This window comes from Xenopus laevis, chromosome 5L (assembly GCF_017654675.1).
Source record: "Xenopus laevis strain J_2021 chromosome 5L, Xenopus_laevis_v10.1, whole genome shotgun sequence".
Classification (NCBI taxonomy): Eukaryota; Metazoa; Chordata; class Amphibia; order Anura; family Pipidae; genus Xenopus; species Xenopus laevis.
Window position 1 is genome coordinate 56,877,659 of NC_054379.1, and position 25,519 is coordinate 56,903,177.

The 25,519-nt window shown below is 38.6% G+C and overlaps 1 protein-coding gene across 1 annotated transcript in view; it reads left to right on the forward strand.

Moving 5' to 3' along the window:
- LOC108716130 (deleted in malignant brain tumors 1 protein) overlaps positions 1-25,519 on the forward strand; it is a 47,207-nt gene that overhangs the window by 15,719 nt on the left and 5,969 nt on the right. The window contains exons 10-24 of the mRNA XM_041563735.1: positions 149-187; positions 1,641-1,955; positions 3,326-3,358; positions 5,143-5,178; positions 5,255-5,411; positions 5,552-5,766; positions 7,417-7,446; positions 11,362-11,391; positions 12,312-12,347; positions 12,441-12,594; positions 15,353-15,567; positions 16,488-16,629; positions 17,322-17,533; positions 18,393-18,568; positions 18,883-19,271. Coding sequence (XP_041419669.1) covers positions 149-187; positions 1,641-1,955; positions 3,326-3,358; positions 5,143-5,178; positions 5,255-5,411; positions 5,552-5,766; positions 7,417-7,446; positions 11,362-11,391; positions 12,312-12,347; positions 12,441-12,594; positions 15,353-15,567; positions 16,488-16,629; positions 17,322-17,533; positions 18,393-18,568; positions 18,883-19,271 — 2,179 coding nt within the window. The remainder of the gene's footprint in view (positions 1-148; positions 188-1,640; positions 1,956-3,325; positions 3,359-5,142; positions 5,179-5,254; positions 5,412-5,551; positions 5,767-7,416; positions 7,447-11,361; positions 11,392-12,311; positions 12,348-12,440; positions 12,595-15,352; positions 15,568-16,487; positions 16,630-17,321; positions 17,534-18,392; positions 18,569-18,882; positions 19,272-25,519) is intronic.

The window sequence follows — 25,519 nt, forward strand, 5'->3', positions numbered from 1 at the left end:
GGACTTTGTTCTCCTTGAATGTCTTTAATTATACACTTTTATGGGAGACACCAAAATACAGTATATTTGGTAAATAATATTGCTCTATTTATAAATGTTTTATTATGTCCTGAAATTAAAAAAGTTTGTGTACATATTTTTCCCCTAGGTCTGAATTCTACCACAACCACCTACCCAACAAGCCCAGGTATTTATAGCTTCCTAGGTTGTTTTTATTATTTATATAATCTATTGAGGAACTCATCAACAATATACATGACTGAGAAAGGCCCATGGGGGGAAGGGGACATTTTAATTTAACATTCACCAATGGTACCCCAGTGCTACAAACTTCAACCTTAAAACAATCACTACAGCCAATAAAAACATCCAGAATTTTGATGGATAAAATTGGCCACATCATCTTTATTAACCATTACATGCTCACATATTTTGACCATATGCATATATAATAAAAGCATTAACTTTTTAACACAAGATAATATTTTAACATTCATAACATGCCTATACTGATTCCCTTGGGAAACTGGTCCTGGGATAACAATCCTGTGTGCAGTACCTTCCTTCAATACCGCTGCAACCCACATGACTTTTGTTTACCCATACGCGTACAGTACACCGACGGATTTATTTATGTTATTGTGAGAATCCCTGGTGGTGTAGCGGCTGCGCCGCGCTCCCGGATAGGACGCCCTCTGTGTCTTCCTCTGTCGATCGCAGCTGGTAAATAACGCGCGCCATATGCTTCCAGGTTGGACCGCTGGTGACATCATCGCGCATACATGAGAAATTCAAATATTTAAAGGGCCTGCGTATACTATCTCATTGCCCAGCATAGGTCTATTCTTGGTAGTTCCTGGGTGTGTTTATATAATATTTCTTATATATATCTTTTAAGAAATTGATCCCACACAATAATTAAAATTTGTCAACAATCTGATTTCACAAAATCATTGGTGTAGCACTAAGCACTTTTGACCCACAATTGTATATAAGACATTGTATACATACTAAATTATCATCATAGCCATTCACTCGACAATCTATAGGCTTACCTCTTTTCCAGTTGGGTTGGTGTTCATTACTGTAATGAAGAATTAGATCCAAAAAGTCTATGGGCTTTGGCATTCCTGTAAGTATTTTGTATGACAGGAGTGTTTCGATTCCTACTTCCTTATTGGAGCTTGGAACTCTCTTTGGTATTTTATATAGAAAGCAATTGAAGCATATTTCTGTACTAATATATATATATATATATATATATATATATATATATATATATATATATATATATATATATATATATATATATATATATATATATATATATATATATATAAAGAAGAGGGAGGATTGCCTTTAAAGCTTATTCCACAGATGACCATTATTATTGTATGTCCCTATACAAGGTTTTTGTGTTATTTAGATGAACTCTGTTATATTAGATTCAATAATTGTTTGCACTTTTTGTACTGGTGATTTTTATGCGTTTTGAAACTTACTTCTTGTTTCAGATTGTGCTCATAAATGTTCTAGTTACTGAGGTACTTGAGTACTGGGGGTTATCTTCATCATTTAAAGCTACTGTATTATCAGTCAATCTCACATTGATCTGAAATGCTTTTTTTTTTTAAATTCAGAATTTTACAGTTTCCGGCTTGTGGGCGGCATCGATAGGTGTGCTGGACGTGTGGAGATTTATTACCAGAATTCTTGGGGCACAGTTTGTGATGATCTATGGAACATTAATGATGCAACTGTCGTATGCAGACAGTTGGGCTGTGGATCTGCTGTAGCAGCTGTCGGCAATGCATATTTTGGACAAGGCTCTGGGCGTATCTTAATGGATAATGTCAATTGCAGTGGAACAGAACAATATTTATGGCAGTGTCCTTATAATGGTTGGGGCATTCATGATTGTACATCAGTAGAAGATGCTGGTGTTATCTGCTCAGGTATGTAAATATTTGATATGTAAACAATGTTATAAGGACTCTTAGGGTCAGGTCACACTGGGCGTTTTGGGGAGATTTGGTCGCCTGGCGACTAATCGCCTAGTTTTTGCGTCGACCAATCTCCCCAAACGCCTTCCCTCACTCTGCGCCGGCTAAAATGAAAAAACGCCGGCGCTAATCACATGCGGCGATTCGTTTTCCGAAGTCGCCCGAAGTTGCCTCACGAGGAAACTTCGTTTTTTAAGGATTTTATTGAATAAAATAGTATTAGACTATTTTTGGATTTTATCTCTGTCTTGGAGCCTGCAGAGTGTGATAGAACTGTCCTGTAATACCTCTTTCTGGGAACTTCTTTGATCCACACAGAGGAAAGGTTGATACTCATTGGTCCCCACTTACGTAGCAGTTTTTTCAGAGCCCTGACAAGGACTCCCTTTTCTTCCGCACCCTAAGTAGAGCACACTTTTCTGCAAACAGGCTTTTTCACACTCAGAAATATCTGGCATCTTACAGAAATACCATTTTTTCTCTCTCTCTCTTTCTTTGTCTGCTTCTACCCCAGCACTTGCTCATGTAGGCCTTCCCAAGTAGATTCCTTCAAAAAGTACAATACCAGTGGTCAATTTCAACCTAGTCAGATCCTAACCTGATACTCACCTGTATAATCAACTGACCGCCTGAACAGTTCTTTCCTAACCCAGCCCAGCCTGGTCAGTGAAAATAGTGAATGACTGGTCAAAGGGGCTATACATTCAAGGGTCAATGTAGGGAATGTGATATTTGGAAGTACATATTACACTGGATCCACCTGGCCTTGTGTACGTGGATGCTCTGCCCTATTATAGGAAGCTCAGCATATACAATTGTTTGCCCTGTTTCGTCAGATACAGCTTATGCAATGTCTTGCAGCTAGGGGGCACCATATACACAGTTTACTAAAAATGAACTTGTATAGATTTAAATGCAAACTGAGTATGAATAATTTGTTGTGGATATGTTGTGTAAAGTTTTGGTAGGAACCAAAACAATATATATAATGTTACAGTATATGAAGAGACAGTATTTGTTCTTTGCCCTACAATGCCGCCCATCAAAAGTTTTTATACTTTTATGTCTAACAAGCATAGGATTCCTTTCAGTGCACACAGTGTAAATGAATTAGAGCTTTTCTATGGGTGGTATATGTGTTTGTAATCACATACAGTATAAGGTCCAGTAGGGCCTTTGCGATTTAATAAAATATGGTTTGGAGCACCATATTTTGTGGCTGTTTTTTTTTTGTATTCTATAAAAGAATCATATCTTGTTTAGACAAAGTATTAAAGCATTTTTCTTGGTCACAGGATTTAAATTTTGATTTTTTTTTTCAGAATCCTCCATAGGTTCTACTGTTAGACCAACAGGTAATACATAATTTACTATTTTATCTCTACTGAGAGCCTGGAGCTTATGTTTCCCTGGGGTCTTGGGAATCTTAATGGTGGCTTTGTGTATGGGAGTGGTGACATACAAGGTGACTCCCATAATGTCAGCATTTTACTAGGAGAAATTTTAAACCACTGTCTATTTAGAAACTCCATATGTTTCATACAGTATATGCATATAAGAAATGATAGTATAAGGATAAAAATATAATCCTACCAACGATGCTACCACGAGGCTGGATAGGGTAGGATTACTACAGATAGTGATGTGCTAGCTGTGTACACTATGAAGATGGCAGCTAAAGTGATCATTTCCTGATATTACACAGGGTCACATGGGAAGGGTACAAACCATACAAGTAAATGACAAGGTGATGCAAAACAAACAATAACATAATGCTGTGGTAGTGTAGGGATCCTGTAAATTTTGAGTTTGTTGATAACCTCTCTAGGTTGTTAACATTTGACACAAAAATGCCTTTTGTAGTGGCCCGGAACAGCAATACTCAGAGCTTCTTGGATGCAAAATGTAGACACATGGATATTTAAGTGGTTTTGAATACAGCGATTGGCTTTGGGGTGAGATTAAGGGGGATATTTACTAAAATCCAATTTTGTCAATTTTTTTAATAAAAAAAGCTCCCATCCACGATTTTGTCTTATTTATCATTAAAAAAAACTCGATAAAATCGAGCGAAAACTCGTATAATTTTTTCAGACTTTCTCACGAAGCACTAAATTTTTTCGTGTTTTTGCCTGAAAACCCCGAATGGTGACATAAAAGGTGACTCCCATGATTTCAGGATTTTACCAGGAGAATGTTTAAACCACTGTCTATTTAGTAATTCCATATGTATCATATATGCATATAAGAAATTATAGTATAAGGATAAAAATATAAACCACATAAAACATTGTTTCAAGTTGTTTGTTTTTTTAATATATATCAGAAAAGTTGAACAGTGTCTAATGTTTCATTTATTCTGCAGAAAATTGGTGTTAATTTTGAAAAATTTGTGAATATACTTGTATGGATTTCTACTTTTGTGCCTTCCTTCCAGCTTCTAGCTGTCCATTTGGCAGAAAATGAAATATGTTTAATGGCTGTTATCAAGATCACAGTATGGGGTAGATTTAAGAAAATGTTATTTAATCCTGAAACATTCCCAGCAGTTCATTTATTAACACTGTCCTGACTGTAAGGGAAAGATAAGAAAGGTTTGAATTAATATCAAAATGTAAAAAACTTTTTTTATATTTAAAAAAAAAAAATCTAAAATCTAATTCCAATTGACTTTTCATGGAAAGCACAATCATTTAGATGCATTTTTTAATTCAAATTTTAAGTGTGTATGCTTAATAAATGCTGAGTATTTGAGTTTCCAGAAACTGAGATTTGCATTTTTTTGCTACAAAAAACTTTTTTGACAATCTCAGTTTGTAAAGTATTCTTAATTGTGTTAATGTATATCGAATTTACATATTTAGCACGTTCCCTCCATGAATCCTGTTTTGTGCTTTTTGAATGCTTCTTGGAGTTCAGCAAATATAATGAAAATATGTTACATTGACAACATAAAAACTTAACACTCAACATTTATCTCCGCTACAAATTAAACATTTGGTTGATAACAGAAGAGGTTTGTAAGAAACAGTCATGGCGGTAGCATTGATATTTGTAACTCCAAAACATAAGGTACAACATGTTAAGCATTAAACTGTTTTATTTGGAAAAATATAACATGCTTTCGTTCTAATTGCAGTTGCATATAATTATACAACCTGGAACTCAGCAATTGGTAAGTCATGTATAACTATATACTGATTCAGATCTATTTATGAAACAAGGCATTTATATAAAATTTTTTATGTCAGGCTCTACACCATCATCATGTGGAGGACTCTTGCAACAATATTATGGGTTTATTAATACACCGATGTACCCCAACACTTATCCTCCTCATTCTCACTGTGTGTGGGACATTCGGACATATTTAGGTTTTTATATTGAATTGCGATTCCTGAATTTTAAGTAAGTATGTGGTGAATTAAATATGTTCATTCATTTATGTCTCAGAATAATAAACTGCTAATACTGTAAGTTATCATAATGTAATGATATAAATACATATGCACAAATTTTCCATTTTTTCTTATATTGTTATTATGCAGTTTGGAACCTTCACCCAACTGTATTAACGACTGGGTGATAATATATGACGGGCTTCCTGGGTATTCTCCTCAGTTAGGAAAGATCTGCAGCCATGGAAATTACACTTTCACTTCATCCTCTAACATCATTGGAGTTGAGTTTAGGAGTGATTCAATCATTCACCACAGTGGCTTCCTTGCAGAATTCTCCTCATTTTACCGACACAGCTGGCCAGGTACTTTATAACAAAACAAAAAAAAACCCAGTTCAAATAACATTAACCTTTTATTCCGTTCTGTAGTCTGAAGTCTGTAGAGCTTACTTGGGTGTCAAACAAACTTCTGTGATGTCTAGGGATGTAGCGAACTGTTCGCCGGCGAACTTGTTCGCGCGAACTTCGACCGTTCGCGTCCGCCGAATGTTCGCGAACGTCGCGCGACGTTCGCATTTTGAGTTCGCGTTCGATTCGAATACAAATCGTTCGACCATTCGACCATTCGAATTCCTTCGACCGCTAAAAATCGAACGATTTCCATTCGTTCGAACGATTGTAAGCATTCGATCGAATGAAAAGCATTAGATCGGATGCTTCGATCGTTCGATTCGAATGAAAATCGTTCGATCGAACGATTAAAATCCTTCGATCGTTCGATTCGAACGATTTTAGCGGGTGTTCGAAGTTCGCGAACACCAAATCGGCAGTTCGCTACATCCCTAGTGATGTCTGGGTCCTGTTTTTGTGCATATTGGGCATGGTGAAGAAATAAACTTTCTAGTGTACATTAAGTTGACCATTTCAGTGGTATTAATGTTATTTGTAAATGTAATTGCAGTTGTTAGTGATTTTTTTTATCCCTTTCTCCTCTCTAGTTCTCTCACTTGAACACTTGAAAAAATGTAATTGACATTGTCAGTTCTTAACTGGCTTCCGCAATATTGTTTCAGGAGTCAGAGTTTCAGAAGTGCAGATGATAAATACAAACAAATAATGCTTTCAGCAGCAGTTACCTTTACTAAGACCTGATATGTATATTTGAAAGCTGCATAAAATTGCATATTCTTTCATTCAGATTTTGGGGGGTGGAGGACCCCTTTAAAGCAGTTAAGATTGTCTTTGAAACAGTAAGAAATAGCTATCATAAGTATAATGAGTTTAATTACAGTTCTTGCCTTGTGCCTGGTTAAATATATGAATAGGCAGAGCTACAAAACTACAAGGTTGTTTCTTGTACCACAAGTAACAACCTTGTAGTTTTGCTCTCAGATGAAAGCAATGGTGGCATAAATGTGACTCTAAGGCTCATATTTTAAACTAAAGCAGAAAGAACTGAGCAACAATGCATAAATGTGCTTGCCTTTATGTGTGTGTGGCTGTGTGTGTGTACACAAAACTGTACAAATTGCACTGTTTAGTTTATGGAATTATACATTTTCAATCATATTAGCCAACGGAATTAAACATTGAGTCATACAAGGACATAAATACAAGGTTTAAGTTTAGTCCTGTTTTCAAAGTGTCAAACACGTTTGTAAATATGAATTCTCTCTCTTTCTTTTCTGATTTAAAATTACTTCCCATTAGACAGCAGGTTACACAATTACATATATCTTCCCCTGTGCCATATATAAGGCTGTGCACATAATACTGTAAAATAAATACCCCACATGGAGTTCCTATGTAGGAGAGTCAGAACAGAAACCAAGGAATAGGATGAATCTGCTTGAGATATTTTTTGATAAGCATGTATATATACTTAACCTATAAGAAGGTGTGGTTTTCCTTTGTGCACATCCTTTACACTCTCTCACACAATACAGAACAACAATTTGTTTGCTGACATGTTTTGTATACTATAATAACATTTTCTTATAATTACTTTTTTAGACTTTCCAACAAATGTGACAGATGGCCCAGGTAATTTTAATAACCACTGTTGTGTTAATACATCTACTCTATGGTCCTTTGTGCATTTGTACTGGAAATAGTTTGCTAACATTGTACAACCTTGCTGTCTATTGCCAGACCTTGGATATCAGTGAAATTTAGTAAAGGTAGGGGATCCCTTATATGGAAGTCTGTTATCCAGAAAGCTATGAATTATGGGAAGGTCATCTCTCATAGAGTCTATTTTAAGCAAACTTTAGATTTTTTGTAATTCCCTTTTTCACTGTAAGCACCCTGTACTTGATCCTAACTTAACTATCATAACTCTATATTGATGGCAAAACTATTTTATAGGGTTTCTTTAATGTTTAAATGTTTTAAGTAGACTTAAGTTATAGTGATCCAAATTATGGAAACCCCTTTTCTGGAAAACTCATATTCCAAAGCATTATGGATAATAAATCCTATACCTGTATATGGTCATCTTACAGTGCATTTTCATTGATAGCAAAATTGGCAGCAACAGTCTTGGGGGTACATTTACTAAAGTGCGGTAAAAATATGCGCACAAAATATAGACAAATTTGTCGCTGAATATGTTTTCGCCAGTTTATTAACCTGCGGTAAATATAAATTTGCGAATTTCTTGCGCAAAAATGTGTTTTTGCCAGTTATCGCATATGGTGATAATAACGCTATGTACACATTGATGCCTGGTTTACTAAACAGCAAAATGTACGAAAGAAAAATGAATGCCAGAATATTCGCAAGATTTTACCGCCATCTATATAGTGGCGGTAATTTATTTTATACCCAGAAAATTCTCAAGGGGACAGGAAATTTTCCCTAACACCTTGTTTTACCCATCATTCTGCTTCTGTTGCCATTCCTGACTGGAGAAGAGAGAAGTGACAGGATAATCAAAGATGTTTTGGATTATTCTTTTGTCTGCTGCTACAGCAGCTTTTTCATCTGAAAGACGATTTATTACGGCTAGGAGGGACCAAAGGCTTTGTCAGCCTAGATTAAACTACATTTATATGATGCTCAAAGATTTATTGGTAAAACGTGTTTATGAACTTTATTTATATGATTCTATTGGCAGGGGGTAAGTCTTGTGACTGGATGTATTGAAAGGTGGATTTATATGATGCATACATGTTTAATTGGGTGAAATCTGTTTACTGTGTTGTTGATAATATTTATAAAGTTTAGCAGTTTTGAAGATACATATCTGGCCATGAATCATGCCATAATAAACGCCATAAAACAAGACTATTTTATAGCATAAATATTCGCAAACGCAATCTGTTGCCAGAAAATTCACAACTCGCTAAAATTACCGCTAACGTAAGCTGGTTCGTTAACGTAGTTACCGCAAGTGATCACAATGACACAATGATCACAATAACTGTTTAGTAAACTTACTCGCTGCGAATATTCTGGGGGGGAAATATTCTCAGAGATAACATGCGGAAACTAAAAGTCAAATTTACCGCAGTTTAGTAAACTGACCCCTTAGTCTCTATGTCAGATCTATAGTGCCCTCAGTGAAAATGTTAAATTTCATGAACATTAAGCAGTACTCACACACCATGGGGCAAATTCACTAAAGGGCAACTTGTCACCAGCAAACGCGTCGCTACACTTTGCGCCACTTTGCCAGGCGAAGATTAGTTAACACTATGTTGATTCACTAAAATGTGAAGTTGTATCCTTGGTGCCGAACGATGGTGACTTTTTGCTAGTGTTACTTCGGCAGTGCGAGTGTTTTCAAAGTGATCGTTTCTGCCTAGCGAAACTCTGTTCGTCCTCTTAGGCTTAGGTCAATTTGAATAGGGCGGGTACAATAAAGTCGTATGGATGTCTTTATTAGAGATGTTGGTACAAATGCTTGAAGTGGCTACTTTTTATTACAAATGTCCAATGAACCTGAATAAAGACAAAAGAGATCCTCTAATGCCCACCTTAAAACTAATGTTCCATGCCCCTCAAATGTCTGGGGAAAAATGTTAACACAAAAAAGTTTAATAGTTAGGACTTTTTCAGGCAACCTCGGTTAAAAAAAATGACAAGTCGCCAGCGTGTTTACAACTTTAATGCATTTCCGGCAGACAGGATATGATGTAACTGAAATAAATTGAGGAAGATGGAGCAGTTCATCTAGTCTGAGGTGGTGAAGTAAACTCTGACGAAAGACTAAGGGGCGTATTTATCAAGGGTCGAATTTCTAATTGAAAAAAACGTAGAAATTCGAATTAAAAAAGACCAACCGAAATGAAGTCAAAGTTTTTTTTGGGTCGAATAGGTCCATATTCGGCCGAATTAAAATCATTCGAATGGAAGGAATAGCGCATTCAATCGAGTTCAATTCAAAGTTTTTCCCAAAATTTGAAGTCCACCAATTGACTCCAAATAGGTTCTAGGAGGTCCCCTATAGGCTAAAACAGCAATTTGGCAGGTTTTAGATGGCAAATGGTTGAAATCTAATTTTAAAAGAGACAGTACATGATAAATTTCGATATTATAATTTTGAATTTTTTTCAGGTTTGAATCGAATTTGGACTATTCCTATTCAAAGTACACAAAAAATAGCTTGAAATTCTGATTTTTTCCATTTGAAAATTCACCTCGACCTTTTATAAATCTGCCCCTAACATTCAGTAAAATTTGCATCTTAGTGAATGAGTTTGCTGAGTTTTAGAGGCTGTGCTTTCTGTTTTGACTGTGTGTACACATTTCAAAGTGAAAGAAGATTTACCCACAGATTAGAAAGTTATGCGTTCTGTACTTCAGGCACATAGTAGAACCCCAAGTAAAACATTACCTAAACTTGAGGTCCCACTATGTCAGTGATGACAAATTTTCACAGGGCTTTACAAAGATTATACATCATTCCCATCAGTCTCTGCCCCAATGAAGTTTACATCCTTAGGTCCCTATCAGATTTACACACACTATTAACAATTCTTATCAGAAAAAAACAGCCTGTCTGTAAGCTTTTCAAATGTGGTAGAACATGCAAAAGGAAGCAAACTCCTTTTGCAAAATATTCCAGGTCATTCAGTATTTCTAATACTGAGCACTAAGTGGGGCCCCTAAAATTGCTGAATTGTTCTGTCCCTGAATTGAAACATTTCAGTATACAAGCCAATATTTACAAATACACACCCATACAAGAGTTACATTTTTGTCTTCCAATGTTCCTACTGTATTTTCAACAGTCCAGTAACTAAAGACTGTATTCCATCTGGAAAATATAAAAACTTTAAGGGGAGGATTTATTAATGGTCAAGTTGTGTTTTTCATGGAAAAAATTGTATTTTCAAGGTTATCTTTTGTTAAAAATTATTCTTAGGTAAAAAAAAATGTTTTATTGTGTTTTTTAAAAACAAACTAAGATTTTTCGAGATTGATTATACCCCAAACCTGGAAATAGTTTGAATCCAAAAATACAACATCTAAAAACCTGTCGAAGTCATGTCAATGGCAGAGGTCCCTTTAACTATTTGAAGATGTTAATAGTTTTCATGATTTGAGTTTTTTTCTGTGGGTTTCACTTGAAAATTTGATCAATTCAAGCAATTTGAGTTTTTTTTATGTCAAAAGTTATCGGGTTGTTAACCCTGAACTCACTGACTCGAGTTTTTCCATTCAAATTATATCTTAAATTAGTTGAAGAGTTCATTCGAGGTTTAAAAAAGCTCACATTGATCTACAATTCATGCGTTGATAAATAAACCCCTAAAAGTTTACAAACTTTTCTGCAGTGTCACAACATTTGACATAAAGTAGGCAGTAGTCTGGCTTTTCTCTCAGGCATTCATAAAACACTAATGGTCACTTGCACTGGACATTGTTTTTTTATATTCAAATATAGTTGAATATTATATTCAGATATAAGCTGTATACTGTAATAACATTTTATAATCATTGTTTTTTCAGACTTTGCACCAAATGCAACAGCTGCCCCAGGTAATTTCAGTAATAACCATTATCACATTAAAACACCTTCCTTGTGGTCATCTCTATACAATCTATGCAATATACTGCATATATTTTAATAAAAAATATATCTGCAGGGTCTTCTTCTAGCACATGTTTACTCATAGCAAAGCTGGCAATGACAACCTTAGACTTAAAGTCAGTGTAGTGCCTCCTTAGTGGAGCATCAAACAACGTGGATTATAGGGACATTAGGCAAAATTACAACCTGAATATCAGTTGTAGCAGGGTTGCAGCTGCATTGGGCTTTCCCAACAAATTCAGAACTGTACTTTTTAGCAGAGGAATCTTTATCCACAGATCTACAATTGATAGTTCTGCAATCTGTTGTAATCTTTACTTCCAGCATATAGTGGGGCCCTCAGTATACTGTCAAGTGGAGTCCCCAGTACAGAATTCTTGGATAGCTATTTCCTGAAAACCTTCCATAAATATCACACAGTCAGTGGCATAACTATAGAGGAAGCAGACCCCATGGTCGCGGAGGGTGGGGGCAGAAAAGGGGGGCCCCCAAACACAGGGTCTGTTTCCTCTCTATTTACGCCCCTGCACACAGTATCACTCGGTTAACAAATGTAATAACGGGTTACACTATAGACAGCTTTGAAAATAAGAACGGTAGTTTGAACTATTCCCTAAATAGCAATTCTAGTCAGTGCATTGACAGATGATTTACTGATGACGTATGTTAGCCTGACAACAGTTTTCTTTTCAGAATAAAATGTAGCAGTGTATACAGCTATTAAAGAGAATTTTAAAAATGTGCCTGTTAATACTAAATTGTCATTTCCTTTTTCAGTGCCAATCATAATTATACAGAACATCATGCATTTCTTTATGCACAAAAGGGTTTTGTATTTTGCTAATTTGTTGTTTTTACATTCCCCCAGGTTATCCTAACTCCACATATCCATGGGTAACTGGGGGTGAGTAATGTTTTCTCTAGATCTTTGAATACATTGAATGTAACCATATTTTTTTAAGAATCAACACATGCTCAATGTATTATGTCTTTACAGCACCATCATATAGTTGTGGAGGGGTCTTAACAGATAGATCAGGAGTTATTTCCAGTCCAAATTTTCCTCAACTCTATCCAAATAGTGCATTCTGTAGCTGGGAAATCCGGGTTCCTCCTAACAAACAAGTGGAGTTAACATTCCTACATATAGAGTAAGTCTACTTTGGTGTATAAAACATAAATCTGCACTGCTCCGTTTTCTTAAAGATATTAAATCTCTCTAAAGTCTCTGTCAATATATTCTATTTTATTCTCTCATGCTGTATGATGATAAATGTATTAAGAGATTTAGAAATATATACATATCAAACTGATTGAGATAAAAGTAATACATAAAGATGGTGTATAAATGTTCACCATAAAATAAGCTTTCAGTATGATGTTAACATTTGTAGATATTTGGAAATTTACAGTAAGGGGCATATTTATTTAAGCTGCTGTCGGTCTCCAGTCTTACGTTTCTATGGTGTTTTCCAAAACATGCCTTCCAGCTGCCTAGCAGCATGCTGTCAGTTCTGCACAACATCTATAAATATTTTAGCAACTACCATTGTCTGATGATGTCAGATCAAGCCCTTTTGCTTGTGCCTTAAGGTGGGGTGTCTATGTTCATTGGTCTCTGATGACAGAAGAATAGGCATAAATGATTACTTTAATGGCAGGAAAGTGTTGTGGTCTAACATACCATGTTAAAGGCACAATATGCACCTATGTTCTGTCTATAAACAAGTAAAGAATTCTATATTAACAGTATAATAGTAACACCAAAAACTGAACGTGTTTTAAAATAATGAAAATGTAGTGTTGCCCTGCACTGGTAAAACTGGTATATTTGCTTCAGAAACTCTACAATAGTTTATATAAACAAGCTGCTGTGTAGCTATGAAAAAGGAGAAAAGGCACATGATACACATAAGATAGGAGATAAGCTCTGTAGTATACAATGGGATTATTCTGCACTTATCTGTTATCTACTGTGTATCCTGTGCTTGAATGGCTGCCCCCATGGCTGTACAGCTGCTTGTTTATATAAACTATAGTTGTGTTTTTGAAGCAAACATCTGTTTTACCAGTGCAGGGCAACAGTACATTATATTGTCATTCCATTTTTTGGTGTTACTGTTCCTTTAATTATCCATGGACTGTTAGATAGCTGCCCCAAAGAAATATGGCTCCTACTCAACCCACTCCAACCATAATACTATGGGAGATGGGGTAGGTGCAGGGGGCAGCGTTGGGGCTGTAAACATAGGTGGCAGGTGCCCCAGAATTGCTCCTAAGGATATTGTAATTAACCTCCTCCCCTCCTCCCACTGGTTTCTAATAAATATGATTCCGGTGTTACCATTCTGTTTGTTTACATATAAATGCAAATTGGGCTCATGCTTAACATCCTTCACCAGTGATGCACAGTATATATATTTCCTTAAAGGACCAGTAACATAAAAAAAAACTGTTTAAAAATTCGTTAGACCACAACAAAAAATTAACACCAAGACAAATGAAACTTTTAAATAGCAAAGACTTTATTTAGAAATAACTTACAGAAAGTCCACTTCCTGTCCTCTTCAGAAAAGGCGACCATCCACACTGCAGCGATCGATTTATCCTCCCTGGCCATTCACTGACATCTTCCTCCCGGCATCCAGCAGCAGCAGTGTCTGTCACAGGCTCTTCTCTCCTTCACCGTAGATCGCCTTCCCTCCTCCGCTCTCCTCACCGCCCTCTTACAAAACACGTCTGAAGAACCATCAGAAGTGGCGCCTGCTGAGGGATCCTGATCAGTTAGCAGCGATAGGGTTAATCCCAGGCCAGTTCCCAAGTGGGAGTGGAGGGCACAGACAAGGATCGCTCACTGTTCTCGTGGGCTGCTTGCTCACATTTGGAATATTTCTGCGTAGGAAAGGCCTTTGCTGAAGAGTCTACCCCAGTTATAAAACTTGCCCATGTCACGGAGGAGGGAAGCTGATGCACGGTAAAGGAGAGCCTCTGACAATGCTGCTGCTGGACGCCTGTAAGGAACCTGCGGCTTTCTGTTCTGCCTATAACTGGAATGTAACCAGGCGCCGCATGTCTCTCTCTGAGAGTAGGAGAGCAGGGAAGACAGAGAGGGAGGTGAGGAGAGCGGAGGAGGGAAGCCGATCTACGGTGAAGGAGAGAAGAGCCTGTGACAGACACTGCTGTTGCTGGATGCCGGGATGAAGACATCAGTGAATAGCCAGGGAGGAGAAATCGATCGCTGCAGTGTGGATGGTCGCCTTTTCGCCGTTTCTGAAGAGGACAGGAAGTGGACTTTCTGTAAGTTATTTCTTAATAAAGTCTTTGCTATTTAAAAGTTTCAATTGTCTCTGTGTTCATTTTTTGTTGTGCTCTAACGAATTTTTAAACATTTTTTTTTTTTATGTTACTGGTCCTTTAACACAATTAGTGTCTGTGATTGGCAGTGGCAACAACCACAGATCCTTTTGTTTATTGCATGGACAATTTGCCATCATCACATAAAAAGTGATCAAATGCAGCTGAAATAATGAGGAAGCTTGGAGAATAGTGAAAAGAGTAGTCCGACATTGTCACATAGGAGCAAAGAACTCCATAAAAGAGAACAGGAAAGAAGCACATTCAACATATAAAACAGAGGTCAGAACAGAACTCTTACCCCAATTCTAGGGGTACAAAAAGTTTTGCCTCAGGCTAGACCAGGGAATTTCAATAGGTCAAGCTGCAAAAACATGGTACTTTATGCCCTTTTTACACTTTTGCTAAATGTTCATATTCTTATAAGTCACTATTAATTTAAAGGAAAATAGCATGTTGATTAATTTGAATTTATATAAAACATGCATCACTGCAAGAAAATTTTTGTGACAAATACTTTATATGACAAGAATGGGTTATTTTTCCTATGAACAGCTTGGAGATTGCACCAAATTGTATGTATGACTCTGTGACCATATACGATGGGATCCCGCTGAGCTCACAGACAATGAGAAAAATCTGTATACCAGTCAATGAAACGTTTACCTCTTCTGCTAACGTCGTGGGAATTGTATTCACAAGCGATATCAGTGTTCAGCGTTCTGGTTTCCAGGTTGCATACACATCTGTAGACAGAAACATGCAAGAAGGTATTGTTTCATTTCTACATAGATCTCAGACTCCTCTTATGTGAAGGAGGAATGATCATTTTAATCATCACAGTAAAATAAAATGAACATAAAAATATACATACATATATATTATACTGCCCTGGAGCAAGTTCTAATTATAGGTCTGATGAAAGTCCACTTGGAAACTTTGAACTAGTTAAACTAAATTATTGAACAATTTAAAAGACACGTAACCACAGCCTCTTTGAAATCTTTACATACCTGCAACCCCAGTTGTTCAAAGGTTTATAGTAAGGCTGCAGCATCCACTTAATCCCTTAGGATTGCTTCTTCTCCTCTAACCCTTTGGCTTTACTTTGGCTGATGGTTGCTGGCTACTGAGCATGCTCAGTTCTTCTCAACTTAGATTAATAAACATACTTAGATTAATAAACACTTTACTCTAATTGCTATTTGGCAAAAAATCCATTGGATTGTGTGTATTTGGTTTAAAACGATGACTTCTGAAAACACAATTCGCATAAAATCAGTATTTCGCACAGCTATAAAGTATTTATTTAGCTAATATATACAGAACGTGCTTGTATAGATACCAGTATGCAAAAGATAAATTAAGCATGTGGGCTAGTGCAAACACAACTGCATGTGTCCCCAGCAATAATGTGGTACTAGCTTAGTCATCTATTGCTCTGCCCACATGGTTTTATGAAGTTATCCCAAAATAATTTTTTGCATGCAGTTTAATGAGAGTTAAAGAGGGCACTGGTACTACTTTACCCATATAGTGAGATTAGCAATATAGTGAAATTTAGGACTAAATTCAAGCCATGCTAATATTTTAGACAACTTTATTTTTAATGTTCCTGTTTTTTTATATGATAGCTTGTGTAGTGGTACAAAAATCATGTTTCATTTATTATCACTGTGTTCACTTTCAGTTAACTGTGGAGGGATTCTGACTAATTACTGGGGAACCATTGAAAGTCCATTTTACCCATATTCACACAGACGTGCACATTGTTCTTGGCATATACAAGTTGGCAGCGATCATGTAATCCAACTCTATTTTACTGATTCAGCGTAAGTAAAACAGGCAAGACATTTTACTATATAAGTGATTCTGTAAATACAAATTCAGATGCAATATGTTATTAAGTTCTTAAAAGTGATACATAATTAGTGGTCCAGTTATTTCTTATACTTGGTACTCATAATCTGCAAAATTAGTGGCTATGCTTGTTTAAGATGTATTGTGTTGGGTCTGACAGGATTTAATTGGATGGGTCAGGGTTTAGTGTTTGAATGTAGCTAATAGTGATGAGTGAATTATTTCGCCAGCAATGGATTCGCTGCGAATCTCTGCCTTTTGCAATTGGCAAATTTTTACTCCAAATTGTGGCAAACATTTGCTGTGACAAAAAAGTCACCAAGACAAAATTGTCACTTATTGTCAATTATCCAAATGCATTGATTTAATGCATTTGGATAAAAGAAAGTCTCTGAGACAAAAAAAAGTCACCACAAGAAAAAAACATCCATTGACTGTAATGCATTTGGAACAAGAAAAATTGTTGCACATAAAAACATTTTTGGCAAAGCAAAATGGGACAGATTCGCTCATCACTTGTAGTATGATTTAGGCAGACCAGGGATGTGATCTAAATGGCCCTGATTTTCCTATATGGAATGTTATAAGATATAGAAAATATAAGTGTGATTGTAAAGTCTTTAAACAATAATAATTATAACCTTCTTCAATTATGTTTCCCTAGACTTGGAAATTGTGAGATGGGATATGTATCTGTGTATGATGGAACACCATATAATTCTCCATTACTTGGCAGTTTTTGTGGCTCAACTACACAGTCCTTCCTTTCTTCATCCAACAGTCTGAGTGTAATCTACATCAGCAGTGGAAGTAACAATAGTTTTGTAAGAGGATTCCATGCTTATTATTATGCTCAATATCAGAGCAGCCAAAATGGTATGTATGTTCATGCAGTTCATGGTCAGAAAGGTCACTTAGCTATTGTTATATAATATTGTTCAGAATCTGCTATACAGAGTGATGGCATGGTGTATTATTAGTGCATAATTAGTCTATTCATAAATAGCATTAACCTTTTTATTATTTCAGTCAGTGATATAGAAGTAAAAGATTAGTGTCCCCAAATGTTTTATCATACACTTTTATGGAAAAAAACCTGGCAGTGGCAGTAGTAGGCAACAGGGGCAATTTTGCGGCTCCCTGTGGCAGTAGTAGGCAACAGGGGTGGTGTCTGGTGCTCCCTGTGCCATTGTCCTTCATGACTGAAGGGAATATGGTACCAGCTTGTATAAGCAAGGAGTAAATAACAAGGAACATGAATCAGATCCTCAAGATTTGCTGCAACCAGTATTTGTTGTCAACAATAACAGAGGAATACCTGGGGGGCAACATATTGATGCAGTCAAGTTTTCAGTGCATTCAATTTGATATAGGGATGGGTACAAACTGCTAAAATGAGCAGGGCAGGTGCAGTATTGGGACTTGGAACATTGTGTCTGTTCTATGCAGAGATTGCAGGGGAGCTACTGAATTTGAAATGGTTCTGAGGTCCCCGGGGTAAGTGATCACATCAGGGCCATGACAAAAGATCCCAGAGCTTAATGATCAAAGGTCTTACATGCAACCCTTCACTGTACAGGGTGAGGGAAGTATGGATTTGATGACAGCTATATTTATATATACAAAAAAAACTATATACTGGTTAAGTTTTTTTCAGTTAAGTAACAGCCTTGAGAAATGAAGGTTGCAATGGTGTTTCTATTACTTCTTACTAAATCTTTTTCATTCAATTTAGTGACGCTCTCATGTTCAACAGACTGCATGATAGCTCGTATCTCAGTTTCATACCTTCAGTCAATTGGTTATTCACCTTATGAGCTATCATTGAATGACCCTCAATGTCGTCCTCAAAACCATGGAGATTGGGTTGTTTTCCAGATCTTTTATAACCAGTGTGGCACTATGACACAGGTAGGTTAGTCTTTAATGATAAAGATGTACAGTTAACAGCAAAACACAATAAGTATCCTGCTAAAATATACCAATAGCTGATCTTACTGAACCATCATCAATCTCAACACTCATTTGGTTCAAAGGTAGGTGTAGTACTGCCCATAAAAATGATGATGCTGCTGCAGTACAGATCCAGTGGAGATGTAACAATTTAAAGTTATCACTAAAATAATTGTAATTAACCAACTGGCAATTTTATTTTGTACAGAAATATTTTAAAATAAGTGGTCTTGAAGTAAAGTAAGGTAATGTAATATTTTTTTTTCCATTAGGGGGGAGGAGATACAATTAACTATCTAAACACTGTGCATGGATTCCATTTTGGCCAAGTAATTCAAAGAAGTAAAAAGCTCCAATTGAACCTGCAATGCTTGCTGTATCAGAATACCATGGTGGAAATTATGTATCAAGCTGATGATACCCTGCAGAGGAATGTGAACCAATATGGCCTCTACTCTGCCAGCCTGTCCTTATACTCATTACCAGATTACTACTACCCAGTATATCAGTGGCCATATTATGCACGGCTTAATCAGAACTTGTATTTCCAGGCAACTTTGCACAACTCTGACCCTGGCCTCACTTTATTTGTTGACACTTGTGTGGCATCACCTAACCAAACGGATTTTGTCAGCCAGACTTATGACCTAATTCGCAATGGGTAATTGTATGACTATAGTTTACATGTAATCTATCTTTCTATATACTGTATATATATATATATATATATATATATATATATATATATATATATATATATATATATATATATATAAATGAATATCAGTTGGTTATTGGGTTTTGTTAATTGGGATTTTAAGCGAGTGTGCAGTACAAGGCAGCCCATATTTAAAGGATGAGTAAACTTTAAAAATAAGGTTCTCCTGACAACTTCCTCGACTACTTGGTGTCAGACTGAATTAAAAATGACCAGCAGGTGGTACTGCTGTAACAAAATGCATTCATGTCAACAGTACATGTATCCTTTAATATCATGAAATTAAATAAATAAGTAAATAATGAATGTACTTTACAAAAGTGCTTAGAATAGCACCCTCATCAATTTTACATTCACATGTTTTTAAGGTTTACTTATCTTTTAATGTTTACTCTGACACACAAGGTAAGGTCATGCCAAGGGATAACCAAGTTCCAACCATGTGATGCACCTCTTATATTCAATGCTGTGTATACACAGACAGTCACATTTTATTGCTGTTAAAAGCAGATGCCACTGCACATGCGAAAACATGGGAAATGGGTGGGGTGGAGGCTGTAGATGCACCTCACCAAAGTGGGCAACTGAAACAAGTTAATGTAGCTGATTTTTAAAGATGGAAGTGATACTTTATAAAAACTCTGTGAATTGTGAAAAGTAAAGGTCAATATATATATATATATATATTCGCGAACTTGTGTCAAAAATGCGAACGGTTCGCGAACGTCGCGAACCCCATAGACTTCAATGGGAAGGCGAATTTTAAAAGCTAAAAAAGACATTTCTGGCCAGAAAAATGATTTTAAAGTTGTTTAAAGGGTGCAACGACCTGGACAGTGGCATGCCAGAGGGGGATCAAGGGCAAAAATGTATCTGAAAAATACATTGTTGACACAGCGCTGCGTTTTGTGCTGTAAAGGGCAGAAATCACACTACATTTCTAAACCTGTGTAATAAACTGCTTTAAAACGTCCGGCGTCTACATGCCAATCAAGTCGTGTAAAGGTTACAGCCTGTTCACATGCAAAGACGAAACGCGGCGCTTACTGCAACGCAAAAAAACGCAAAGAGCTTTCATGAATGATACCGTCAAGTGAGCAAATAATAGTTTTGAATTACTAGTTGCTTGTCACCTCCAGGATGTTCGTCCTGTTGGTGGCAATATTTCTGTAGTGGTGTGTTTAGCAGTCACCGTGCTTGTGCGCACGTGCACGGTCAGGCAGAGGTAATTCAATGTACAGTGAAGTGAACCAAAAAACACTGATTCTGCAGTGTGGGCCCAGTTTTGGTCTACTTTATTGATCACCTGCGGTGACCATAAAAGATGCGATTTTGCCACTGTTGCAGAACCCTGAAAAATTAGGCATGTGTACTTTCCTGAAAAATTATGTTTTTTTTGTCGCAGCCACTGAAGCACAGAGGCCAGAAAAAATATGCCATATGAATGCTAAAAATATAAAAAAATTTTGTCGCAGCCACTGAAGCACAGAGGCCAGAAAAAATATGCCATATGAATGCTAAAAATATAAAAAATTTTTGTCGCAGCCACTGAAGCACAGAGGCCAGAAAAAATATGCCATATGAATGCTAAAAATATAATTTTTTTTTGTCGCAGCCACTGAAGCACAGAGGCCAGAAAAAATATGCCATATGAATGCTAAAAATATAATTTTTTTTTGTCGCAGCCACTGAAGCACAGAGGCCAGAAAAAATATGCCATATAAATGCTGAAAATATGAATTTTTTTTGGTCGCAGCCACTGAAGCACAGAGGCCAGAAAAAATATGCCATATAAATGCTAAAAATAGTCATTTTTTTTGTCGCAGCCACTGAAGCACAGAGGCCAGAAAAAATATGCCATATAAATGCTGAAAATAGTCATTTTTTTGGTCGCAGCCACTGAAGCACAGAGGCCAGAAAAAATATGCCATATAAATGCTGAAAATAGTCATTTTTTGGTCGCAGCCACTGAAGCACAGAGGCCAGAAAAAATATGCCATATAAATGCTGAAAATAGTCATTTTTTTTGTCGCAGCCACTGAAGCACAGAGGACAGAAAAAATATGCCATATAAATGCTAAAAATAGTCATTTTTTTGTCGCAGCCACTGAAGCACAGAGGCCAGAAAAAATATGCCATATAAATGCTGAAAATATTCTTTTTTTTTTGTCGCAGCCACTGCAGCACAGAGGCCAGAAAAAATATGCCATATAAATGCTGAAAATATAAAAATTTTTTGTCGCAGCCACTGAAGCACAGAGGCCAGAAAAAATATGCCATATAAATGCTGAACAAGTCTTCCGGCGTGCAGTAACCCTCCGAGATCCACGCCTCGTTCATTTTAATAAAGGTCAGGTAATCCACACTTTTGTGACCTAGGCGAGTTCTCTTCTCAGTTACAATCCCTCCTGCTGCACTGAAGGTTCTTTCTGAGAGGACACTTGAGGCGGGGCAAGACAAGAGGTTCATGGCAAATTGTGACAGCTCTGGCCACAGATCAAGCCTGCGCACCCAGTAGTCCGGGGGTTCATCGCTCCTCAGAGTGTCGATATCTGCAGTCAATGCCAGGTAGTCCGCTACCTGCCGGTCGAGGCGTTCTTTGAGGGTGGATCCAGAAGGGTTCTGGCGCTGCCTTGGACTGAAAAACCTTTGCATGTCTGACGTTACAGAGTGGCCAAAGTGCTTTGTCCTTGCAGGTGCGCTCGTGGCAGGATTACTGGCACCTCTGCCCCTGGAATGTTGATGAGTTCCTGAAGTGACATCACCCTTAAAAGCATTGTACAACATGTTTTGCAGGCTGGTTTGTAAATGCAGCATCCTTTCGGACTTGTGGTACGTTGGTAACATTTCTGCCACTTTATGCTTGTACCGAGGGTCTAGTAGCGTTGCGACCCAGTACAGGTCCTTCTCCTTAAGCCTCTTGATACGGGGGTCCTTCAACAGGCATGACAGCATGAAAGACCCCATTCTCACAAGGTTGGATGCAGAGGTATCCATCTCCGCTTCCTCGTTATCAAGGACTACATCATCCACGGTCTCCTCCCCCCAGCCACGTACAAGACCAGGGGTCCCCAAAAGGTCACCACAAGCCCCCTGGGAAGCCTGCTCCTGTTGGTCCTCCTCCTCCACAAAGCCACCTTCCTCCTCTGACTCCACTTCTAACACCTCTCCCTGTGTTGCAGCAGGTGCCTGGGCTCGTTCTGGTGATTCCGACCAGAAATCGTGCGCTTCTTGCTCCTCGTCACGCTGGTCTACAGCCTCATCTGTCACTCGTCGCACGGCACGCTCCAGGAAGAAAGCAAAGGGTATTAGGTCGCTGATGGTGCCTTCTGTGCGACTGACCATGTTTGTAACCTCTTCAAAAGGGCGCATGAGCCTGCAGGCATCGCGCATAAGCACCCAGTAACGTGGGAAAAAAATCCCCAGCTCTGCAGATCCAGTCCTACCACACAGTTCAAACAGGTATTCATTGACGGCTCTTTGTTGTTGCAGCAGACGTTCCAACATGAGGAGCGTTGAATTCCAGCGAGTCTGGCTGTCGCAAATTAAACGCCTGACTGGCATGTTGTACCGCTGCTGAATGTCAGCAAGGCGTGCCATGGCTGTGTAGGAACGTCTGAAATGGGCCGACACCTTCCTGGACTGCCTGAGAACGTCCTGGAATCCTGGGTACTTCGAGACAAAACGTTGGACTATTAAATTCAGAACATGTGCCATGCAGGGCACATGTGTTAAATTGCCCAGTCTCAGTGCTGCCAACAGATTGCTTCCGTTGTCACACACCACTTTTCCGATCTTCAGTTGGTGTGGGGTCAGCCACCGATCGGCCTGTGACTGCAGAGATGACAGGAGTACAGATCCGGTATGGTTTCTGCTTTCCAGGCACGTCATCCCCAAGACAGCATGACAACGGCGTACCTGGCACGTCGAATAGCCTAGGGGGAGCTGGGGGTGCACAGGTGTGGAGGAGGAGGACCCAGCAGCAGAGGAGGAAGAAGAGGAAGAAGACGAGGTAGAGAGCGAAGGAGGAGTAGAGGTGGTGGCAGAACCGCGTGCAATCCGTGGCGGTGACACCAACTCCACTGTTGTTGTTGAGCCACACATTCCCTGCTTCCCAGCCATTACCAAGTTCACCCAGTGGGCAGTGTAGGTGACATACCTGCCCTGACCATGCTTGGAGGACCATGCGTCAGTAGTCATATGGACCTTTGGCCCAACACTAAGTGACAGAGATGCGGTGACTTGGCTCTGCACATGGTGGTACAGGTGTGGTATTCCCTTTTTTGAAAAAAAATTGCGGCTGGGTACCTTCCACTGCAGTGTCCCAATTGCTACAAATTTGCAGAAGGCCTCAGAGTCCACCAGCTGGTATGGTAAAAGCTGGCGGGCTAAGAGTGCAGACAAGCCAGCTGTCAGATGCCGGGCAAGGGGGTGACTTGCAGACATTGGCTTCTTACGCTCAAACATGGCCCTCACAGAAACTTGGCTGGGGGCAGATGACTGGGAATGGGAACTGGTGGTCAAGGTGGAAGGCGGAGTGGAGGGTGGTTCAGAGGTAGAGCAGTAAGATGCTGGACCAGAAGGAGGGTGGCTTTTAGTTTGTCTGTTGCCTTTGAGGTGTTGCTCCCAAAGTGCTTTGTGCTTGCCGTTCATGTGCCTTCGCATAGAAGTTGTACCTATGTGGCTGTTGGGCTTCCCAAGACTCAGTTTCTGACTGCACTCATTGCAAATTACAACGCTTTTGTCAGAGGCACACACATTAAAAAATCCCACACTGCTGACCTTTTTGAAGCTGGCAATCTGGCGGTAACAGTAGAAGTTGGCGGCGTTGGCGGCAATGGCGGGTGCGTTGGCCGGCTGACCACAGGTGTCGATACATGTTGTTGCCCTACTGTTCCCTGCGAGCTGTCCTCCCTGCTTCTTCTAAGTCTTATTCTCCTCCTGCCTCTCTGACTCTCCGTCTCTCCATCTAAACTATCCTCCTCTTGCTCTCTTCTACTGGGCACCCACAAAACATCAATCTCCTCATTATCATTCTCCTCAGATGCATCAATTTCTTCTAACAGCTCACAGAAGGAAGCAGCAGCGGGGACCTCCTCGTCATCACTCATTATGTCCATCTCTGTTGTGTTCTCTGCCAGAATTAAATCTGGTGTAACGTCCTCATCTCCTTCATCTTCTTCTGCCAATAATGGTTGCGCATCACTCGGTTCAAGAAACTCATGTGAAAATAACTCCTCTGACTCCAGTGAAGAAGGGGCGCCGGTGGTGGAGGAAGTGTTACGTGGGGTGTCCATAGCAGTGGAGGATGAGGATGTTGTGGTAAAGTTAGAAACGGTAGAGGATGGGGTGTGCTGTGTAAGCCAGTCAACTACCTCTTCAGCATTTTGGGAGTTCAGGGTCATTGCCTTTTTAAAACTGGGCAATTTCCTAGGGCCACAGGATAGCATAGCAGCACGGCCCCTAGTGCCTCTGCGTGGCGGCCTGCCTTTGCCTGGCATTATTTTTAAAACAACAACAACAATAACTCAGGTGGTGTTTCTGGAGACGGTATTATTATTGATATTTAGACAGATTGTGAAAAAGCTCACACAGCTAGATGGCAGTTGTTTGAAAATGAAGAACACACTGGGCAAACAAATTGAAACAATGCCTGCAAGGTCAACGTATACACTACAGCAGTGGATACGGAATATATTATTGCTGCTTGAAAAACGTCACTCAGGTGGTGTTTCTGGAGACGGTATTATTATTGATATTTAGACTGAATGTGAAAAAGCTCACACAGCTAGATGGCAGTGGTTTGAAGAACACACTGGGCAAACAATGCCTACAAGGTCAACGTATACACTACTACAGCAGTGGATACGGAATATATTATTGCTGCTTGAAAAACGTCACTCGGGTGGTGGTTCTGGAGACGGTATTATTATTGATATTTAGACAGAATGTGAAAAAGCTCACACAGCTAGATGGCAGTGGTTTGAAGAACACACTGGGCAAACAATGCCTACAAGGTCAACGTATACACTACTACAGCAGTGGATACGGAATATATTATTGCTGCTTGAAAAACGTCACTCGGGTGGTGGTTTGGAGACGGTATTATTATTGATATTTAGACAGAATGTGAAAAAGCTCACACAGCTAGATGGCAGTGGTTTGAAGAACACACTGGGCAAACAATGCCT